At 51.2% G+C, this 18,175-nt stretch overlaps 1 protein-coding gene across 1 annotated transcript; it reads left to right on the top strand.

Annotated features, from left to right (window-relative positions):
- The first annotated feature begins 4,156 nt into the window (after window positions 1-4,156).
- Window positions 4,157-15,591, top strand: ATOX1 (antioxidant 1 copper chaperone). The gene is made up of 4 exons (XM_081091056.1): window positions 4,157-4,290; window positions 9,344-9,419; window positions 12,877-13,046; window positions 15,471-15,591. Exons 1-3 carry the CDS (start codon window positions 4,285-4,287, stop codon window positions 12,999-13,001), a joined length of 207 nt encoding a protein of 68 aa, XP_080947182.1. The 5' UTR covers window positions 4,157-4,284; the 3' UTR covers window positions 13,002-13,046; window positions 15,471-15,591.
- The last annotated feature ends 2,584 nt before the right edge of the window (window positions 15,592-18,175 follow it).

Here is an 18,175-nt window from a genome sequence, read left to right as displayed (position 1 = left end):
AAGTTAGAGCGCCCCGCTGCCCGCCACCCACTCCATCCCCAGGCCTCACTCCGGCAGCGGCCTCGCGCTTTCAGCAATTATTGAGCAGCAGAGGCTGGAATCAGGGATGATCTTCTAGAATCTAGATTCTAGGTGCTGTCCCTGCTCGCTGTCACCCCTTTCAACAGACCAGAGTGCTGCGCTGCGCTGGGCCCGGCTCTCCCCAAACCGGGGACAGGTGTCTTGAGGCTGTGAAGACACCAGAGGCAACTCAGCCAAGAGGAGAGAAGGTTTTCTGGAGGAAGGAACCTCCGGGATGGTGTTAGCCATGCTAAGGAATTTGAACTTTATTCTGAAAGCAATGGAGAGCTACAGAAAGGTTTCTTAAAGTTGGACTAAGAAATTTGCATTTTACAAGATGACCCTCCAAACTGAAACGCTAATGAGAGCAAATTGGCGCAACTTTAAATTCACAGGTTGGTCATTTAAACCCAAGTGGTCTGTGACAGGGGCCCAGGCTATTCTTAATTTCATCTGGGGGGAATTTTAAGTGATTACAGCTCTTTTTGTAAGGCTACTTGGCAGTCTCTATTAAATCGTGTATGTCCCACTTCTTGGTTGATGGCCACTTTTTTTTTTTTTTTTTACAAAGAGGCATGTACAGTGTGTACATTACAGTATTGTCAGCTTTGTTAGACTATTTACACTGCAAAAGTAATTGCTCATCAGTTTACAAACTGTTGATATGCATGTAACATAGAATACTCTGCAGCAGTTTAAATTTTTTTATTTCTTTATTTGAGAGAGAGCAAGGGGGAGAGAAAGATCTATTTGTTGTTCCACTCATTTATGCATTCATTGGTTGATTCTTGTATGTGCCCAACCTGGGATCAAACCCCCAACCTTGGCTTATGGGATGACACTGTAACTGAGCAACCCGGCCAGGGCCCTCTGCAGCAGATTAAAAGAGAACGAGATAGAATTGTACAGATATGGATCAGTATCCAATTGTTAACGGGGGAAAATCTAAGTGCAAAGGGAAATTTCTAAATTTAAAACAATAGAAAAAGCAACCATGTAGGTTGCGCTGGTGTAAAATTAAGAAAAATAAATAAGTAAATAAAACAATAGCCATTTCCCCTAGGGAATCCCCTAGGTTGGAAGCAATGAGTATTTGAAAGTTTTACATTGAGACTGTGTGTTATGTACTGTGTTGAACAACAGGAGGTAAGAAGACAGGAAGAAAGGAAGGAAGAAAAGGAAGGGAGGGCCGGAGGGATTACCGGAGAGGGAATGTGGACAAGACCTCAGGTGGCTGTTGGCTGTCTTCCATAGGAGAGAGGGGGTTGACATCTTGTGATAGTTTCCCTACTCACATCCTACCCTCAGGACCCAGACGCTACCAGCCGTGGGCAAACTACGGCCTGCGGGCTGGATCCGGCCCGTTTGAAATGAATAAAACTAAAAAAAAAAAAAAAAGACCGTACCCTTTTATGTGATGATATTTACTTTGAATTTATATTAGTTCACACAAACACTCCATCCATGCTTTTGTTCCTGCCCTCCGGTCCAGTTTAAGAACCCATTGTGGCCTTTGAGTCAAAATGTTTGCCCACCGTGCGATGCTTAGGAAATGTTCAGTAATTTACCACCAGTGAATTGTCTGGAGCACTGTTCGCAAGGTGGGGAACGCGGGGAAGACTTTGCCCTCAAGAGACCTATGGCCTCGTCACAACTGGGTAGAGGTGCTACTAGCATCCAGTGGGCAGAGGCCAGGGGTGCACAGGAGAGCCCCCCATGACCACCTGTTATCGGGCCAAAAAGTCAATAGAGAAACCCCGGTCTAGCTGTTACTGGCGAGACGATGAGACCTCAGTTCTTGTCTTCTTGGAGGAAAGATTTCCATCAAGAGACAACATGTAGAAAAGCAAGCCAGCATGTATTGGCTGTAGCAGAAATATACTCAGGGGAGGGAAACAAAGAAGGCCATGGAAGAAGCCACAGGGGAGCCCAGGCTGGGCTGCTCTGGCTCACTGGGAAGTCAGAGAAAAGGGGGCCTTGGAGACAGGTTCAGGGGGTTAGCCCGGGATGAGCTACTACTCCCATTGCTCCCCTGGTTGCAAGTTTCCTGGGGGTCCTTTGGAGTTTAGGAGGTACATGCCTGTGGGGAAGGGAGAAGGGGAAGGGAATGGCACGGATGTGCTCCCTGGAGGGAGAACTCCCAATGGGTCTTTTGCTTGGGGGTATGTATCTCTCTCTGGCCGGTGGGAATCTTTGGGGAGGTCTCAGGGAAGGGTCTCCATAGAATATTCATCAGCTTTCCAGGTGTGTCCTTTCAGGGTCATGTCTCCACCGATTGGTCAATGCAGCTGGTCCTGAGGCAGCCATGGCATCACTTATCTGGCTCTTTTGGGCCTGGAGCTGAAATGCAGCTGAGGCCTAGATGTTATCCCCAGGGAGGAAAAGGTCAGGAGGTCTAAACCACATGACTGGTGACATAGCATCAGTATTCTAGGCAGGAAGGGGAAGGAGTGGTGTCTGTTCTCCTTGTGAGAAAAGCAAGACCTTTCCCCAGCATGTGCCCTGACCTGGAATCCAACCATAACCTGGTTCATAGGTCGACACTCAACCACTGAGCCATGCCGGTCGGGCAATGGTTGATTCTTGTATGTGCCCTGACTGGGGATTGCACCTGTCACCTTGGCATATCCAGACGATGCTCTAACCAACTGAGCTGCCCAGCATGGGCTCAGTCTGAGTTTTTGATAAGCTTTCCACGAACTCTGTGGATGGAGAATGCTTTGAAACTACATAGACTGAGCCCCTTTGGCAGAACCCTTGGATTCTCCAAGGACAGAACCACCTTGGGAGTGTGTGTGTGTGTGTGTGTGTGTGTGTGTGTGTGTGTGTCTGAAGTTCCAAATGTTGGCCTGTTTCTCTGGAAGTGTCCTACAGCACCTGCCTCCGTCTGTCTTCACCCGTGGCTGTTGTTTCATTTTCCCAGCTCTGTGTGTCTGCCTCTCAGTCTGAATATCTCCACCTTTCAGCCCATGCTCACACTTGTCTTCCAAGTTTTGTACTTGCTATTTTGCCTGCCTCCCTCCTTCCCAGATTTCTCATCTCTTTTCATCATGTAGGGCCTCGTAATGAGTTACCCCAAGAAGAGCCTCTTTGATATGTGGATTATTGTCTGCTAAAGGACAACGGAGTCCTGTTACACTCAAGAGAAACTTCTGTGCCCCCGCCCCCCACTACCTAGAAGGATTTAAATTAGGGATCTTGCCCATAATAAGATTTATGACCAGAAATAACTTTCTATGACCTAACTATATGTTAGGGCAAACTTCTAATTGCTGAACTTCTGCTCTTTTTTTTTTCCCCCTGCTCTTCCCATTCTGAGAATGACCTTCCTTGCCTTTGGAAGCCCCAAATACTTGACCTCATCCTTAGCTCAGAATGTCATAGATTCGGCATTTCCCGTATCTCAGAACGCTCATGGACATGGGGTCACTGACTCTCTCGTGTGTGTGGGGTTCCCATACATAGATACGTTACTAAATGGGGTTATTTCTCCCATTAATCTGTCTCATGACAACTTAATTATTAGACCAGCAGAAAGAACCTTGGAAAGTGGAGGGAAGGATCTTCCTCCCCAGGCCAGATGAAGGTGTCCTCACTCGTCCCTTCGCTCAGCAATCACCTCCTGCGCAGTCTCCCCTCTTCCAGAACCACCTGCTCCTCTCGTGCCCCCACCACGCACACTCCGGTCTGCGTTAGCTTTTCCTGCTCGCATGGCACGACTCCGTTCACACTGCAACCCCACGCACGCTTCCTTGGCTCCCTACTCGGCTGTGTCTTTTCCACGTCTGCACTGTGGATGCCTAGCCAGCTGGGGACTCATAATAGTGACCGAGTGAACACATGAGAGTGTCCCTTTAGGGAAGGACGGGGTCTGTCCGGGGCCCTAGGGGCCCTTGCATCCCAGCCCCTAACGCAGCCCTGGAGGAAGCCAGCTTTCTAAGAAAGCCCAGCAGGCGGCGGAGGGCAGCCCGGGTCGCTCGCCGCCCCGCTCAGAAGTGGCGGGTGTCCCGGCCGCGCCCGCCGGAAGGAGGCGGAGTGGCCAACCGCGGCCGGGCAGCTCGGGCCGGGGCGGGGGCGGGGCCTAACTGCCCGAGGGCGGGGGGCGGGGCGGGGGCGGGGCCTGGCCTGCGGGGCGGCTCCCCGGCGCGCACGCCCGGAAACAGCAGCTCCAGCGTTCGGAACCCCGAGAAGCTTCGCCGCCGCCGCCCACCGCCGCCCTCGGTCATGCCGGTAAGTGGCCGCCCGCCCCGGCCCCGCGCAGCCCGCCGCCCCGGCTGGCGCCTCGGCTGCACAGCTGCTTGGCCAGATGTTGCTCATCCAGGGCTCGGGCGCTGCCGGAGCGAGCGCCCCTCTTCCCAGCCCCCAACCCCCAACCCAGCCCCTGCCTCGGCGCCGCTCCGGGAAATCGAATGTGAAAGGGGTTTTCTGTGGAAGTCAGGCTGCAAAGCATCGGAACGGCAAGGCCTCCAGCGATTACAAGCCCAGCCCTTCCCTGCAGAGACGGGGAAAGAGAGCAGCCCGAGCTCACCCGGGAGTGGGTGGCGAGCCGGACCTGGTCCCGGTCCGGGTCCCGGTCCCTCGCCCCCACCTGGACACGCCTGTCCGGGGAGCTGGCTGGGAAACAGGGGCGGCCGGGGGCGGGGGGGGGGGTGGAGGGGTGGGGGAAGGTGGGGTGGCCATTGCCTTTCGGACGCGGCAGGTTTTCAAAGGTCCGTGTTTTTCTTCCCTTCCCCGCCCACTCTGTACAGGGAGACACTGAATGGACCCAGTGCTTTTACCACTTTCAGAACTTGATCCCATGAGCCCCAGAGAGGGTCAGGGACCTGCCCAAAGTCTCCAGTTGCTCAGTGGCAGAGTTGGGAAGGAATGAGCAGGTCTTCGTTGGTCTGTGCAGCTCACTCAGCCTTTCCGCATATTTCAGGTTGCTCCTGGCCTCATTTTGTAGATAAGAAATTAAGATCATGCCCTGGCCGGTGTGTCTCAGTGGGTTGGGCGACTCCCTGGCACCAAAAGATTGCCGGACCCATTACTGATCAGGGCACATGCGGTTGCGGGCTTATCCCTGGGGGGGCTTGCAGGAGGCAGCCGATTGACATATTGCTCTCACATTGATGTTTCTCTCTCTCTCCTTCTCCCTTCCTCTCTCTAAAAATCAATTTTTAAAACTTAAAAAAAAAAAAAGAAGTTAAGGCCTTCTGGCTCACTTTCCCTCTCGGGAGCACACTCCCTGCCTTTCCCGTCCCTTTCTTCATCCCCCTTTCCCCCCAGGCCCCCGACCTTGCTCTCCTAAGCTCCAAGGGCCCTTCTTTTGCTTCTGTAACTTGTTTCAGAAGCCCAGCTGGCTCACTCCCACTACCTCTGTAACTTTCTAAATAAACTTTAAAATTTAAAATAAAATAAAATTAAAAAAAAAGGAAATTAAGGCCTTTTGCAAATACAAAAAACAAAACACCAAAGCCCGTAACTGACTCAAGGTCTTGGGAGTCAGATGGAGCCAGCATTAATCCCCTTATCCTCAGACTCCCAGTCTCTTGTGGCCTGGCCATGCGCAGGCAGAAGTAGTCACGCTGGCCAGGGAGGAAGCTTCGATCCCAGTTGCATCCTAGGGATCCTGGTTGGGTCATGTGGTGTTCAGCACTTCCCCCCATCGTGCCTAGTTCTCAGCTCTGCCCCCAGCGAGCACTCAGAGGTGTCTCACAGATGCCCTGTATCTTAGCAGCTGAGCTTTGGGGAAGCGGCAAGTGAGCCAGAGGCCCCCTGGGCCCAGCCACAAACATCTCAGGTGTCATTTCCCTTGGGTCTTGGCAGGTGCCTTGAGACAAATCCTCAGACAACACAAAGTATGGACTAAGAGCCTGACAGGATCAGCCCTCCCAGTTGAGCAAATGCTAGAGAACAGCATTAATCACCCTGGGACCAGGATCATGGAGGCCACCAGGTTTCTCAGGGGCGTGGCAGTGAGAGGAAGGCCAGCCGGAGGATCACTATTCTGTGTTCACTTCTGGGGATTTTGACAAACAAAAGACCCTTCAGAGGGATGACCGGAACAGAGGGCACTTGGTTCCATGTCACGAGATGAACAGCTGAAGGAAGAAGGCGGAGGACTGTCACCCAAGAGGTTTCCCAAGCACTTGGGATCTCAGAAACCTTTCTGAAAATCTGTGCTTCCGCTTGCCAGCCAGATGACCTCAGTTAAGCTGCTTTACTTCTCTGTGCCTTGATTTCCTCATCTGTAAAATGGGGATAAAAACTGCTCTCCCAGGCCCTTGATGGTTTGGCTCAGTAGATAGAGCGTCAGCCTGCGGACTGAAGGGTCCCAGGTTCTATTCCAGTCAAAGGCGCATGCCCGGGTTGATCCCCAGTGGGGGTTGTGCAAGAGATAGCCGATCAATGATTCTGTCTCATCACTGATGTTTCTCTCTCTCTCCCTCTCCTTCCTCTCTGAAATCAATCAAAATATATTTTTTAAAAAACACACACAAAACAAACAAACAAACCTGACCTCTCAGGAGAGTTGTTAGTGTTAACTGGAAAAATGCCACTAAAATGGTTGGCACCCACTGACATAGCTAGTCCACAAGAAATGGTAGCTCCTGTGTAGATTTGGGACAAGTAGGGTAGAACTACAGGCAGGCAGATTTCAAACCCCAGTTTAACACAGGGATCACAGTGGTTAAGTTTAGGCTTTGGAGACTATGTCCGGTGGGTGTAGGCCCTGGTACTCACTAGCTATGTCACACTGAGTGAGTGGCCAAACTTCTGAACTTCAGTTTTCTTATTTGTCAGGAAGGGATAATTATAGTGATTAACTCATGGGATTCTTGTGACGATTAAACGGTGTAATTCACAGAAGGTGTTTGGCACAGAGGAGGCACTCAAGTATTACCCGTAGTAAGCTCCCAGGATTTGGGGTGTTCAAAGACTGACTGTCTTGGAGAGTTGTGAAAGAATTCCTTCTGGGAGGGGAGCTGGACAATGTGACCCCACTCTAGTCCCGCCTTCCCAGTTTCTGAGATTCTGTGAAAGAGTTGTACAACTTATTGGATTTTTTCATCGACTTTAAAGGACCCATTTTCAGGTGACAGATGAGAGGCTTTGAGGGGCTGGAACTGTGCAAAGTCAAGCGTTCGGTGGTGGGCCGGTCTTGGGATTCTCTGTGAAGAATGGCGTATGCTGCCCGTTAAGTAGATTTTCCACCACCCCCAAATTTACTTTTGCACTTCGAGTGGAGGGGGAGAACACTGGGATGTCATGTTTGCCACCCAGAAGCCTCCTGCTGGCTTCTGGCCGCTGTACTGTGAGGATGAAAGGAGACCTGTCTGTGGTCTGCAGAAGAAAGCTTCAGATATCTGGTGACTTAGACCCTTGGGCAGCAGAAACTCATGCTACCTCACAAGCTGTGCCCACTCCCAGAGCTCCTGCTAAGAGTCAGGGTTGGGGGTGAAGGTGGGGGGGAGAGTGGTAGGTGGCAGTGCTGATTGCTGGTCCAGAACCAACAGGATGTCCCTGGAGCCAGGAAAGCCTGGGTTCACATCCCAGCCTCAGCTTGTCACGTGACTGTGGGCAGTTGAACCCCTGGGAACCTCCGTTTCCTCCTGAGTAAAATAAGGTGACCAGCTGCCTTTCCAGGCAAAGATCACAACTTGCTTTATTGCGACACTCACCATACTGTGCTGGTCTGGAGTCAAACTTGCAATATCTCCGAGCGGTGCCTGTGTTGGGGATGCAGCAGTGAAGTGGACAAAGTCTCTGTCGTCTGGGAGTCCAGTGTGTTGGATATCGTGGAGACTGTGGGTGTCGGGCCTGCGTGAAGCAGCCAGGAGCCAGGGTTCCCTCCGTGGTCTGCCCTCCGACTCACTGGGAGCCCGTGCAAATCCACTCCCCAGGCTTTAGGGGCTGCCTCTGAGAATGAGGCATTTGGCTGAGAGCAGTGGTCACTGTATATCAGAATCACCAGGGGAGCTTCCTAGCCCTTGTAGACACCCCAGCCTCCACTTGCTGATTAGAATCTATAGTTTTTGCAAGCTCCCTGGTGATTCTAATGCAGGTGATATTTGATGCATAAGTAAGACCACCAGACCAGCATGGCTCTGAGGATGGGCATCCACCCATGTCAGAGTCGATGGTCCTTGCCGGGGTCCAGCCCCAGCGGGTCCAGGGGTTCCCAAAGGCGTAGACGGAGTCGGCGAAGAAGGAATGACACGGAGACAGCGTTCAGTTGATCAGCAGCCTAGCCAGGATCTCCAGCCAAGTTCTGGTCTCGATCTCCAGAGAGGTTCTGCTGTTTATTGTCTTGTTACATCCGTATTTATCCCAGTTGATTTTAATCCTGTCAATTTCTATTACAAAGGTTAGGGCGTTTCTTATCTCCATTCCAGGGAGTAAAGATTATGTAGCTTAAGCATGATTGTTTGTAGTGATTAACTACCCGCCTGGCACTTAGTTAAGGAGTTTCATCCCCTCCCTGACTTCAGGGAAAAATCCCTACCTGGGGAAACAACCTTTCTAGGAGAGGCATCCCCTCCTTGACTTCAGGGAAAAATTCCTACCCAGGGAAACAACCTTTCTCAGAGAGGTGACCTTGGTTAAAACACACAGCGCTAAGGGGAGCAAACATATTAAGAACAGTATGCTATATACGCCAGGTCCCTTGAAACATATGCTGTGCAGATGTTTCTTTCCTGCAGCGACTGTGTCAAGCAGCAAGGATGGACCGGCTTCCGGCAGGTCCTGAGATAGCCACATAGTTCAAGAATCAGGATTTTGAAGGTGAGACTAGAAACCAACACTTTTAAAAATATATATATATATTTTTATTGATTCCAGAGAGGAAGGGAGAGAGAGAGAAAGAGAGAGAGAGAGAGAGATAGAAACATCAATGAGAGAGAACCATTGATCAGCTGCCTCCTGCACGCTCCCTACTGAGGATCAAGCCTGCAAACGGGGCACGTGCCCTTGATTGGAATCGAACCCAGGACCCTTCAGTCTGCTGGCCAACGCTCTGTCCTCTGAGCCAAACCAGCTCGGGCGGAAACCGACACTTGATTGAACTCATTGAGTGCCAGGCACTGCTAAAGGAGTTGTAGGGATTATCTCACTTAGTGCAGCAGCCTGTGAGATACAGAAATCCTTAGTTACTCCATTTTGAAGAAACAGGCGATGGGTGAGTCTGACGACAGCCAGACCTTGGCCCGTGTCTTGGCCCGTGAATGGGCCTGCATGCTGGTGGGGTATGTGGGTCTCCCTGCAGGTCTTGGCTCACGGTCCCCTTTGTTTATTTCAGAAGCACGAGTTCTTTGTAGACATGACTTGTGAAGGCTGCTCTAATGCAGTCGCTCGGGTCCTCAACAAGCTAGGAGGTGAGTGAGCGGCCCTCGGTTGGGGGTGAGGTGGGGGAGGCCGATAAACTTCATTTTGTGTTCAAATGCATGCAGACATGGAGCAGGAGAAGCTGGGGTTGAAGCTGATAGATAATAACAGTACAACTAAGATGTATTGAATGCTTAGCATGTGCCAGGTACTTTGCTTACTGGCTTTCATTTCATCCTCACCACCATTTTGGGAGCTTCTTTTTTTATTTGGTTAATCCTCACCCAAGGATATTTTTCCATTGATTTTTTTAGAGGGAGTGGAAGGGAGGGGGGAGAGACAGAAAGAGAGAGAAACACCATTTTGGGAGCTTCTTTTTTTATTTGGTTAATCCTCACCCAAGGATATTTTTCCATTGATTTTTTTAGAGGGAGTGGAAGGGAGGGGGGAGAGACAAAAAGAGAGAGAAACACATGGATTAGTTGACTCCTGCATGGGGATCAAGCCTGCAACCCAGGTACATGCCCTTGACTGGAATCAATGCTCTATCCACTGAGCCAAACCGGCTAGGGCTAGGTAGCTTCTTACACTATCTCTGTTATAGCAGGAGGGAACTGAAGTTCAGAGAGGTTGAGTAATTTGCCTGGGATCACACAGCCAGTAGCCAGTACATGGCAGAGCTGGGATTTGGCCTTGCCATCCAGCTCCAGAGCCCTTGTCAGTACCAGTTAGTATGTTGGTGATCTCCACTGGGATCACTTTGGTTATATGACACATTGGAGTGTCATTTTCATATTCATTTTCTTTGAATCAGTCATGTGTAGAACTCCTAAAGCACCTCTTTTGGACACATTTAGAAAACCTGTATTCTCATTCAGCTCCCTCAACTCTCAGCTGGGGAAACCGAGGCCCAGAGAGGGCTGAGGGCTGGCCCTGGGGCTCCATGAAGTAATGACGGAGCTGCGAACAGAATTCTGGTAGTGCTGGGCAGTCAGTCTTCCAAGATTTTCACTTTTAAAACCCTAGGTGATGATAACACCCCATTTCCAAAGGGCTTCCGCGTGGATGTGCTCTGGGCAGCCCTCCCAGCAGGCCCTCTGCGGTGCATTCCACCTGTGGAACGGGGATGTTGACACCAGTGCCCCCAGGGGAAGTGACTTGCCCAGATTCCCACAGTGAGTCACTGGCTGGTTTCTCGTCCAGTAACTAGAATCTTAATTTGAAAGAAACGGTGGAAAGAACCTAGCTGCTGACTTGTCACCCGACCGGCCTCTTCTCCCCCCGGCCCGAGTTTCCCGGCTGTAACATGGGAATGTCAGCTGTGTGTGCTTCGGCTGTGGGTTCCCTGAGTGAGCGTCTGCTCAGAAGGGCCACTCTGGACGTGAGGACACCTGGCCAGGAACCTGGGCGGCAAGGAACACAATTTGAAATCCACTGTGTTAGATGGCCCCAGGTCCTCTTCCAGCTCTATTACACCAAAACATTCATTCCAGAGAGCAGGGAGACACTCCTGAACCAAAAGACAAAAACCCAGAGTGCAGCACGGATACATTCTAGCGCCCACCCACCCCAGGTCTCATTAGATACAAATTCAGGCACTAAACCTTGTGCCATGTGATTGTTAAGGCCCGTTGACAGAGGCTTGGGGATCTGCTCTTGAATTTGGGCAGGTTTCTCCCCACCTTTCACTACTTTCCCTCATTTGGGCGGCCTCTTGAGATGGGTCCGAAGGCTTTCAAGTTGGTTGGGACCCTGAGGAATCACAGACGAATAGCATACTTGAACTTGGAAAGACCATAGCATAGCAGCTGGCCAACCCAGCTCCTTCAGTACAGAGGGGGAAACTGGGGCCTATACTAGGCAGGACCCAGCAAGCCAGTGGTGAAGCCACACCTAGAACCTGCCAAGGGCCCTCCCTCTGCATTCTGTTGTCTCAACAGGACCCATTCTACACACTCCCATGTGCCGCCCGGGGGCTTTAAGTTGGCACAGCCCTCGAAGAGGGCAATTTTGCAATAGCAGTTGACATCGAGAAGGTGCCCCACGATTTCGATTCTGTGAATGCTTGGGACAGAAATGTTTTCACAGGCTTTATAAGATACGTTCACTACGTTTACTATATCATTGTTGTGGGAAGAGTGAGGAACTGGAAGCAACCTCAGTGTCCTTCAGCAGGGGATTGAGTAGACCTGGGTACGTCCACACTATGGGACACGGTGTAGCTGTTAGAAAAAGAATGAGCCCTAACCGGTTTGGCTCAGTGGATAGAACGTCGGCCTGCGGACAGAAGGGTCCTGGGTTCGATTCCTGTCAAGGGCATGTACGTTGGTTGCAGGCACATCCCCAGTAGGAGGTGCGCAGGAGGCAGCTGATCAATGCTTCTCTCTCATCGGTGTTTCTAACTCTCTATCCCTCTCCCTTCCTCTCTGTAAAAAAAAAAAAAAAAATCAATAAAATATATTTTTAAAAAAAAAAGAAAAAATGAAATAGGAAGGGGCGGGGGCAGGCTAGAAGGGGTCATTGGGGGGTGGGGGAGGGGGGCATATGTTGCTTTCAACAATAAGAGGATGAAGTCTGTATGTGCTGCAAGATATCCTGGCCGTTGGAAGTGGAATTCAGCAAGACCTGTTTATATGGTATGGTGCCATTTGGGAGTGTCCTTTTTTTCCCCTTTGTCTGTCAGAGAGAGAGATGCGACAGTGCCACCCTGGTTGCAGGGATCTCTAGAGGTAGAAGAGAGTAGGGGCTTTACACTTGCAAAATTTATTCACAAATATTTGACTTTTTTTTTTTAATGGTGTGCCTCTATTACTTTGTTGTTGTTAATCCTCACCCAAGGATATTTTTTTCCATTGATTTTCAGAGAGTAGAATTGGGGGGGAAGGGGGGGGAAGGCCAGAGAGAGAGAGAGAGAGAGAGAGAAGCAGCACTGTGAGAGACACATTGATTGGTTGCCTCCTGCATGCACCTGGACTGGGACGGGGTAATGAACCTGCAACCGAGGTACATGCCCTTGAACGGGAATCGAACCTGCAACTCCTGGGTGCCGGGCCAGTGCTCTAACCACTGAGAAGACCAGCCAGGGCTGTCTCTACTACTTTTGCAGTTAAAAAGACACTTAAAAGAAGCCCTGGGCCCTAACCGGTTTGGCTCAGTGGATAGAGCGTCGGCCTGCGGACTGAAAGGTCCCAGGTTCGATTCCGGTCAAGGGCATGTACCTGGGTTGTGGGCACATCCCCAGTAGGAGATGTGCAGGAGGCAGCTGATGGATGTTTCTAACTCTCAATCCCTCTCACTTCCTCCCTGTAAAAAATCAATAAAATATATTTTAAAAATAAGAGTTAACTTTATAACTTTAAAAAAAAGAAGAAGAAGCCCTGGTCTAGAGCAGGGATCAGCAAACTGCAGCCTTACAGGGAGTTTCCCGACCCCTGCTCTGGGGGAAAGGGGAAGAGTGGTTGTGAGTAAGATTTTCAGAGCCTGAACTCTTTCTTCCTCTTCCTGCAGGAGTTGAGTTTGAGATCGATCTGCCCAACAAGAAGGTTTGCATCGACTCTGAGCACAACGTGGACACTCTGCTGGAGACGCTGAAGAAAACAGGGAAGACTGTTACCTACATCGGCCCCAAATAGCGAGGGCCTGGGTCCCCGGCCCGCAGGATGGACCAGAGTGGGAAGGTGGGTGAGGCCCCAGCACCTCGCCAGAACAGTTCATTATCTAATGCCAATCACATGTCCAGGGAACCCTAGCAGCGCCTGTGAGTAGAGGTTGACCGCAACCAAGGTGCATGCCCTTGACTGGAATCGAACCTGGGACCCTTCAGTCCACAGGCCGACGCTCTATCCACTGAGCCAGACCGGTCAGGGCAGCAGTGTGCTTTCTGCTTGATAAGCTGACTGTCCGTCAGAGATGACACCTGTGCCCTGGGCCTTGTGCTCTATGCTGGCCAGGTAGGTATGTAGACTGAGGCCGAACAGTCGTGTGTCTGAGCTGGATATTCCCACTGATTTTCTGAAATCCAGGAGGCCAGTAAGAGACACTGTGTCAGTGCTCGTCCCTAGGGAACCGGGGCAGACACCAGGGCACAGCACTCGTCCATCCAGCATGCCCTCTGTGCCCAGCCACAGCCTCAGAACCCTTCACGGCACAGCCTCCTGGTGTCACGTAGTGTGTGGCTGTGTGAATGGCAGTGATTGCCATCCCTGTGATTAAGGAAAGTGAGGCCTGCAGAGGGGAAGTGGCGTGACTAAAGCCCCATCCAGGTGAGTGGCAGAGGCAGGATGGGGTCAGGCATCCTGAACCCGAGATCTGTAATGGCTGGTGGCATTGTCCCCAGTGGCCCGTGGAGAGCTCCCCAGGTAGGGCGGCCAGCCACAACTGACCGGTGGGCCGTGTCCGTCCCCGTGAGTACAGCCTCCTTCCTAAAGGTGCCCATTGGAATCTGAGCCAGGGCAGTGTCCTGTGCATAGAGTGAGCTCGCATGCTCATGGCTACAACCCACATTCAGGATGAGCACAGGATGAACGGTCGGAATTCCAGCCCCGCCCTCATTGCACACCATGACTTGGACACTTCTGCTTACGTGCCGAGACTCAGCCTTCCCTTCTGTAAAAATGGGGCTACAGCTCTCCTCTGCTTTCCTGCCTGGCAGGGGTTACTGTGAAATCTCTCGAAGAGGCTGACAGCTCCAGGTGCTGCGGGCCAATGTTCGTCATTATCCCTGCATCCCTAGGGTTCTGTGTGTCTGTGGGGGTAGGGGGTTGGGGGGCGTGGGGGGGTTGGGGGGCGCGGGGGGGTTGGGGGGCGCGGGGGGTTGGGGCCAGAGGGATGGATGGAGGGAGGGAAGACAAAAGCTTCCCGAGCTGGTCAAACACATGGGGAGCCCCAGTGCCCACAATGAATTGGAACCTCCTGGCCTGCCGGTTGTAAACCATGCTTGGCTTAATGTTTTTCTCACAGTATTTTTAAAAATTGAGGTGAAATTCACATAACATGCACTTAACCATTTTCAAGTGTATCATTCATCAGCATTTAGTGTATTCATAATGTTGTACAATCACCACCTTTCCCTAGATTCAGAGTTTTTTCATCACCCCCAGAAAAATTCCCTGTACCCATTAAGCAATCTCTCCCCACTGCCCTCCGCCCACCCCATCTCCTGGCAATCACTAATCTCTCCGCCTCTGGATTCACCTATTCTGGACATTTCATAGAAAAGGAATCATACAACGTGTGACCTTTTGTGTATGGTTTACACTTAGCGCCATGTTTTCAAGATCCATCCAAGTGTAGCATGGGTCAGTACTGCATTCCTTTCTGTGGCTGGGTAATGCTCATAGTTTTTATTTATTTATTTTGTTTTTTTTTTTTTTTAATCATAGGAAGTGTCACATACCTACAAGTAGAGTTGTAAAAATGAATCCCCATGTACCCATCACCCAGATCCAACCATTGTCCAGTCACTGCCACCATTATTTCTTCTATGGCCTCTCCCCCCGCCCATACTGTCCCACAGAACATTCCAGACATCATATGCTTTTACCTGCACATAGGTCAGTAACCGTGTGTAGTACAGGAAGGCTCCCCGAGATTCGGGTCACGGCACTGGGCGAGAATCGCCAGTCAAGCCTTTAACCTGCACACCCAGGCAGCATCCCATCTGTCTGAGTCTGCTTACGAGTCTGCTTAGGGGCCCCCAGGGGCTGATTTCAGGTTTGGGAACAAGAGCTAGAATGGTTGTTGGTTATGAAGCCACCTTGATCATCTCTTGGCAGGTTCGCTTGCCCAGGATTCTGTTCGTTGCCTTCCCAGTGTACGTTGAAGCAGGACAGGGAGTGCTGTCCCAGCAGCCCCCAGAGGTCCCCAGAAGAGGCCTCGGCTGTGATTGGCTTAGCAAGGTTACTGGGCTCCAGTCAAGCTGGAAACCACAGATTGGGAGCAGTGAGCAGGGCTAGACACTGAGCTTTTGGGTCTTGTCCAGCACCTGGTTTCCCACCTCCCCTCCCACAACCGCCTCTTAGGGAACCTTTACTGCTTCTGCAATGCGTCCACGTGCACAGCAGATGGCGCCCTTGTCCCACCTAACGTCTCATCTCTTCCAGGACCCTGATCCTCTCCTGCCTTCCAGACCGATCTGGAACCTGGCATCCCTGCCCAACGTTGGGAGTTCCTGCGGAGACCCTCCCTAGCTTCCCTGCAATAAAGTCAAACTGCTTTTGTTGATGTTGTCTCGTATGTAGTCCTGATGTCACCGGCTTACGCGCTGTGCTGTGCTGCTCACACGTTGCTATGGAGGTAACTGCAGTGTTTACTTGGGTTGGAGCTCTGAGAGCTCCTAATGGGGAGTAAGAAACCCAGAGGATCTGGATGCTTTGCTGTGTGATATTTTACAAGTCACTCACCCTCTCTGACCCTCGCTTTTCCTCATCTGTAAAGTGAAGGTGTTGGGTCAGATTGGTGATCTTATTTCTTTTCACTACTTCCTTGGACTCTGTATTTTGAAAATCTTTTGTCCTATCAAGTGAATGTCACATCTGAAGACAGAAAAAGTGGGAAGAGGCAGTGAAGACAGACTGCCTGGGACAGAGTCCAAGCACATGTGCTCCTCAGGCGGGCCACTCGTCCCCTCAGTGTCCACAGGATAAAATGTGATGATAGCATCTCCTGCAGATGGTGGTTGGAGATGAGATGAAGCGACACATGTAGATCACTTAGAGTAGAGCCCGCCCGTTAGAAATCACTCAGTAGCCATTCTCTACTCACGTGTGTGTTTTCCATTAATCTGTAGAAACGTTAGTTACAATTGCAGTCAGCCTAAGAATTAGGATTTCAATCAATCTAAAAACCAGTGCCTCACAGCATAGAGTTGGTTCACCTAGATCAAAACAGGGATGTTTCAGTTTGGGTAACTTTATTTTTTGAAATATTTCTTTAAACCAGCAGTTCTCAAACTTTTTTTTATCCTAAGGCCCATTTATCCTCTTAAAAATTATCATCTCAGAGGGCTTTTGGTTATATACGAGCCATGTTGTATTAGAAATTAAAACAGGAATTTTTGAAACACAAGAGAACAAGAGCATACATCCCATCAGCCACTGGGACAAGATGAGGTCACTGCACAGCACTTAGAAATTTCTGGAAATTTCACTGTATGATTGTAGGAGAGAAAAAGGTATGTTGTGAAAATGGTTTTTACCTCCTGGACCTTCTGAAAGGTCTTGGGGACCACACGTTGAGAATCACTGCTTTAACCATGAACCCTTCATTGGGCAGAGACTGGGGGCCCTGGGGTAAGACCTGGCCCTGTGCTTGGCCACGTGTGACCTTGGACCAGTCGCCTAATCTCTCCAGGAGGCAGTTTCCTCATCTGCACAATACACAGCACCTGCACCTCAGGGACCCTGGCAGCCAGAAACAAGGCTTGGTTTTGACTCTAAAATGTATGCCAACATCACTTTGGTTCCATTATGAAATTCAGTCCCAGCCAGTTCTGGCTGTGTGGTCCCTCGGGGGCACAGGGCCTTTCCCAGCCTTCCTGGTATCTGGGTTTCTGGGCCACGAGATGGCAGTGTCCTTTGGATTTGCACATCCTGGGAGAAGTCTGTGTCTGCAGGCTCTGGGAACAGGAACTTGGGGAGGTTTTTCCATTTTCACAGCTTCCCCCGGAGACCTGGTTCAGGCTGGCTGGCCCGTTGGGAACGCCTGAGGGTTGAGACACCAGTGCCTCTTGGGGCGCTCTTTGAATCCAAGTTTCCAGCTGAGGCCCCAGAGGAGCTGGAGACGCTCCCACGCCTGCCAGCAGCCCAGCTGGCTGTCCACAGAGCCAATGAGATCACACAGCAGGACGAGCGCTTCGGCAGGGGTAGGGGTGGGAGTGGGAGCAGATGTGTGCTTCCCCCAGCACTGACCCGGCCCACCTTCCCGCGCCTCCTGTGTCTCCCAGGTGTCTGCCTTTTGTTCATGCCGCCCCACTGTGTGTGGAATGATTGCCTCCACCCGCCGCCCCGCCTCGGCCTCAGCCTTGTCTCTATGTGCAGATTCCTTTCCCTCCCTTGCATTCCACGGCCTCCGTGAAACGCTCCACAACTGGAAGTAATTTATTTCTCCTCTTGGCCCTCCCAGCGCTTATCCCACCAGCTTGTGTTGTGGCAAAGCCTTGGTCCACGTGTCTTTCCCCGTCTTCAAGGATCAGGGCAGGCGCACAGAACGGCCACTGAGGGGTATTGGATGGCCCTGCAATAACTGCCTTTGGGGGACATTTGTCCCTCGAGCCCTCGCATTAATCTCATCCCATCCTGTCTGGTCCCCAGGAGACAGTGGACTAGCCCAGCGACATCAAGCCTCGCTCCGACGTCAGCACATCTGTCTTCAGTCTGTTTCCACCGCTTAATAATGACGCCACCTTGGAAAAGTCACCGATTCCTTTGTGCAACTCAGTTTCCTCATCTGTAAAATGGGGATCATAACAATAGCTAGCCCAGGCGACTACTTCGACTTAAGAGCCATCGCGTGCCTCATGCTTGATGATGGCATCCCACACATCAAATTTGAAAACCGAAACATCCAAATCTGGATCTGTTCAACCCTGGCAAACTGAAAAGTAAAAACGGAGCCTTGGGCACTGCGCCGTGGGGGGGGGGGGGGGGGGCGGGGGGTGAGCGGTTGTTGTTCAGGACGTGGCCCTCTGGTGGCATTCTCCTTTAATTGGTGCCAGTCTCTTAAAAACCCCAGGTCTGTAATTTCTAGGGAGTGTCCCTCGGAGCCGCTTTTAGAATGCATTAGGGGCTGTGGCCACTTAATTTAAGTG

Source organism: Myotis nattereri (genome assembly GCF_964212035.1).
Source record: "Myotis nattereri genome assembly, chromosome: 5".
Lineage (NCBI taxonomy): Eukaryota > Metazoa > Chordata > Mammalia > Chiroptera > Vespertilionidae > Myotis > Myotis nattereri.
The sequence above is the reverse complement of the archived record's forward strand: the minus strand, read 5'-3'. Positions and strand labels throughout refer to the sequence as shown.

What these genes read in the sequence shown, in the direction of transcription:
- ATOX1 (XM_081091056.1), top strand. An exon ending in GGTCCTCAACAAGCTAGGAG is followed by an intron (nt 9,420 to 12,876) that starts GTGAGTGAGCGG and finishes CTCTTCCTGCAG; the next exon opens with GAGTTGAGTTTGAGATCGAT.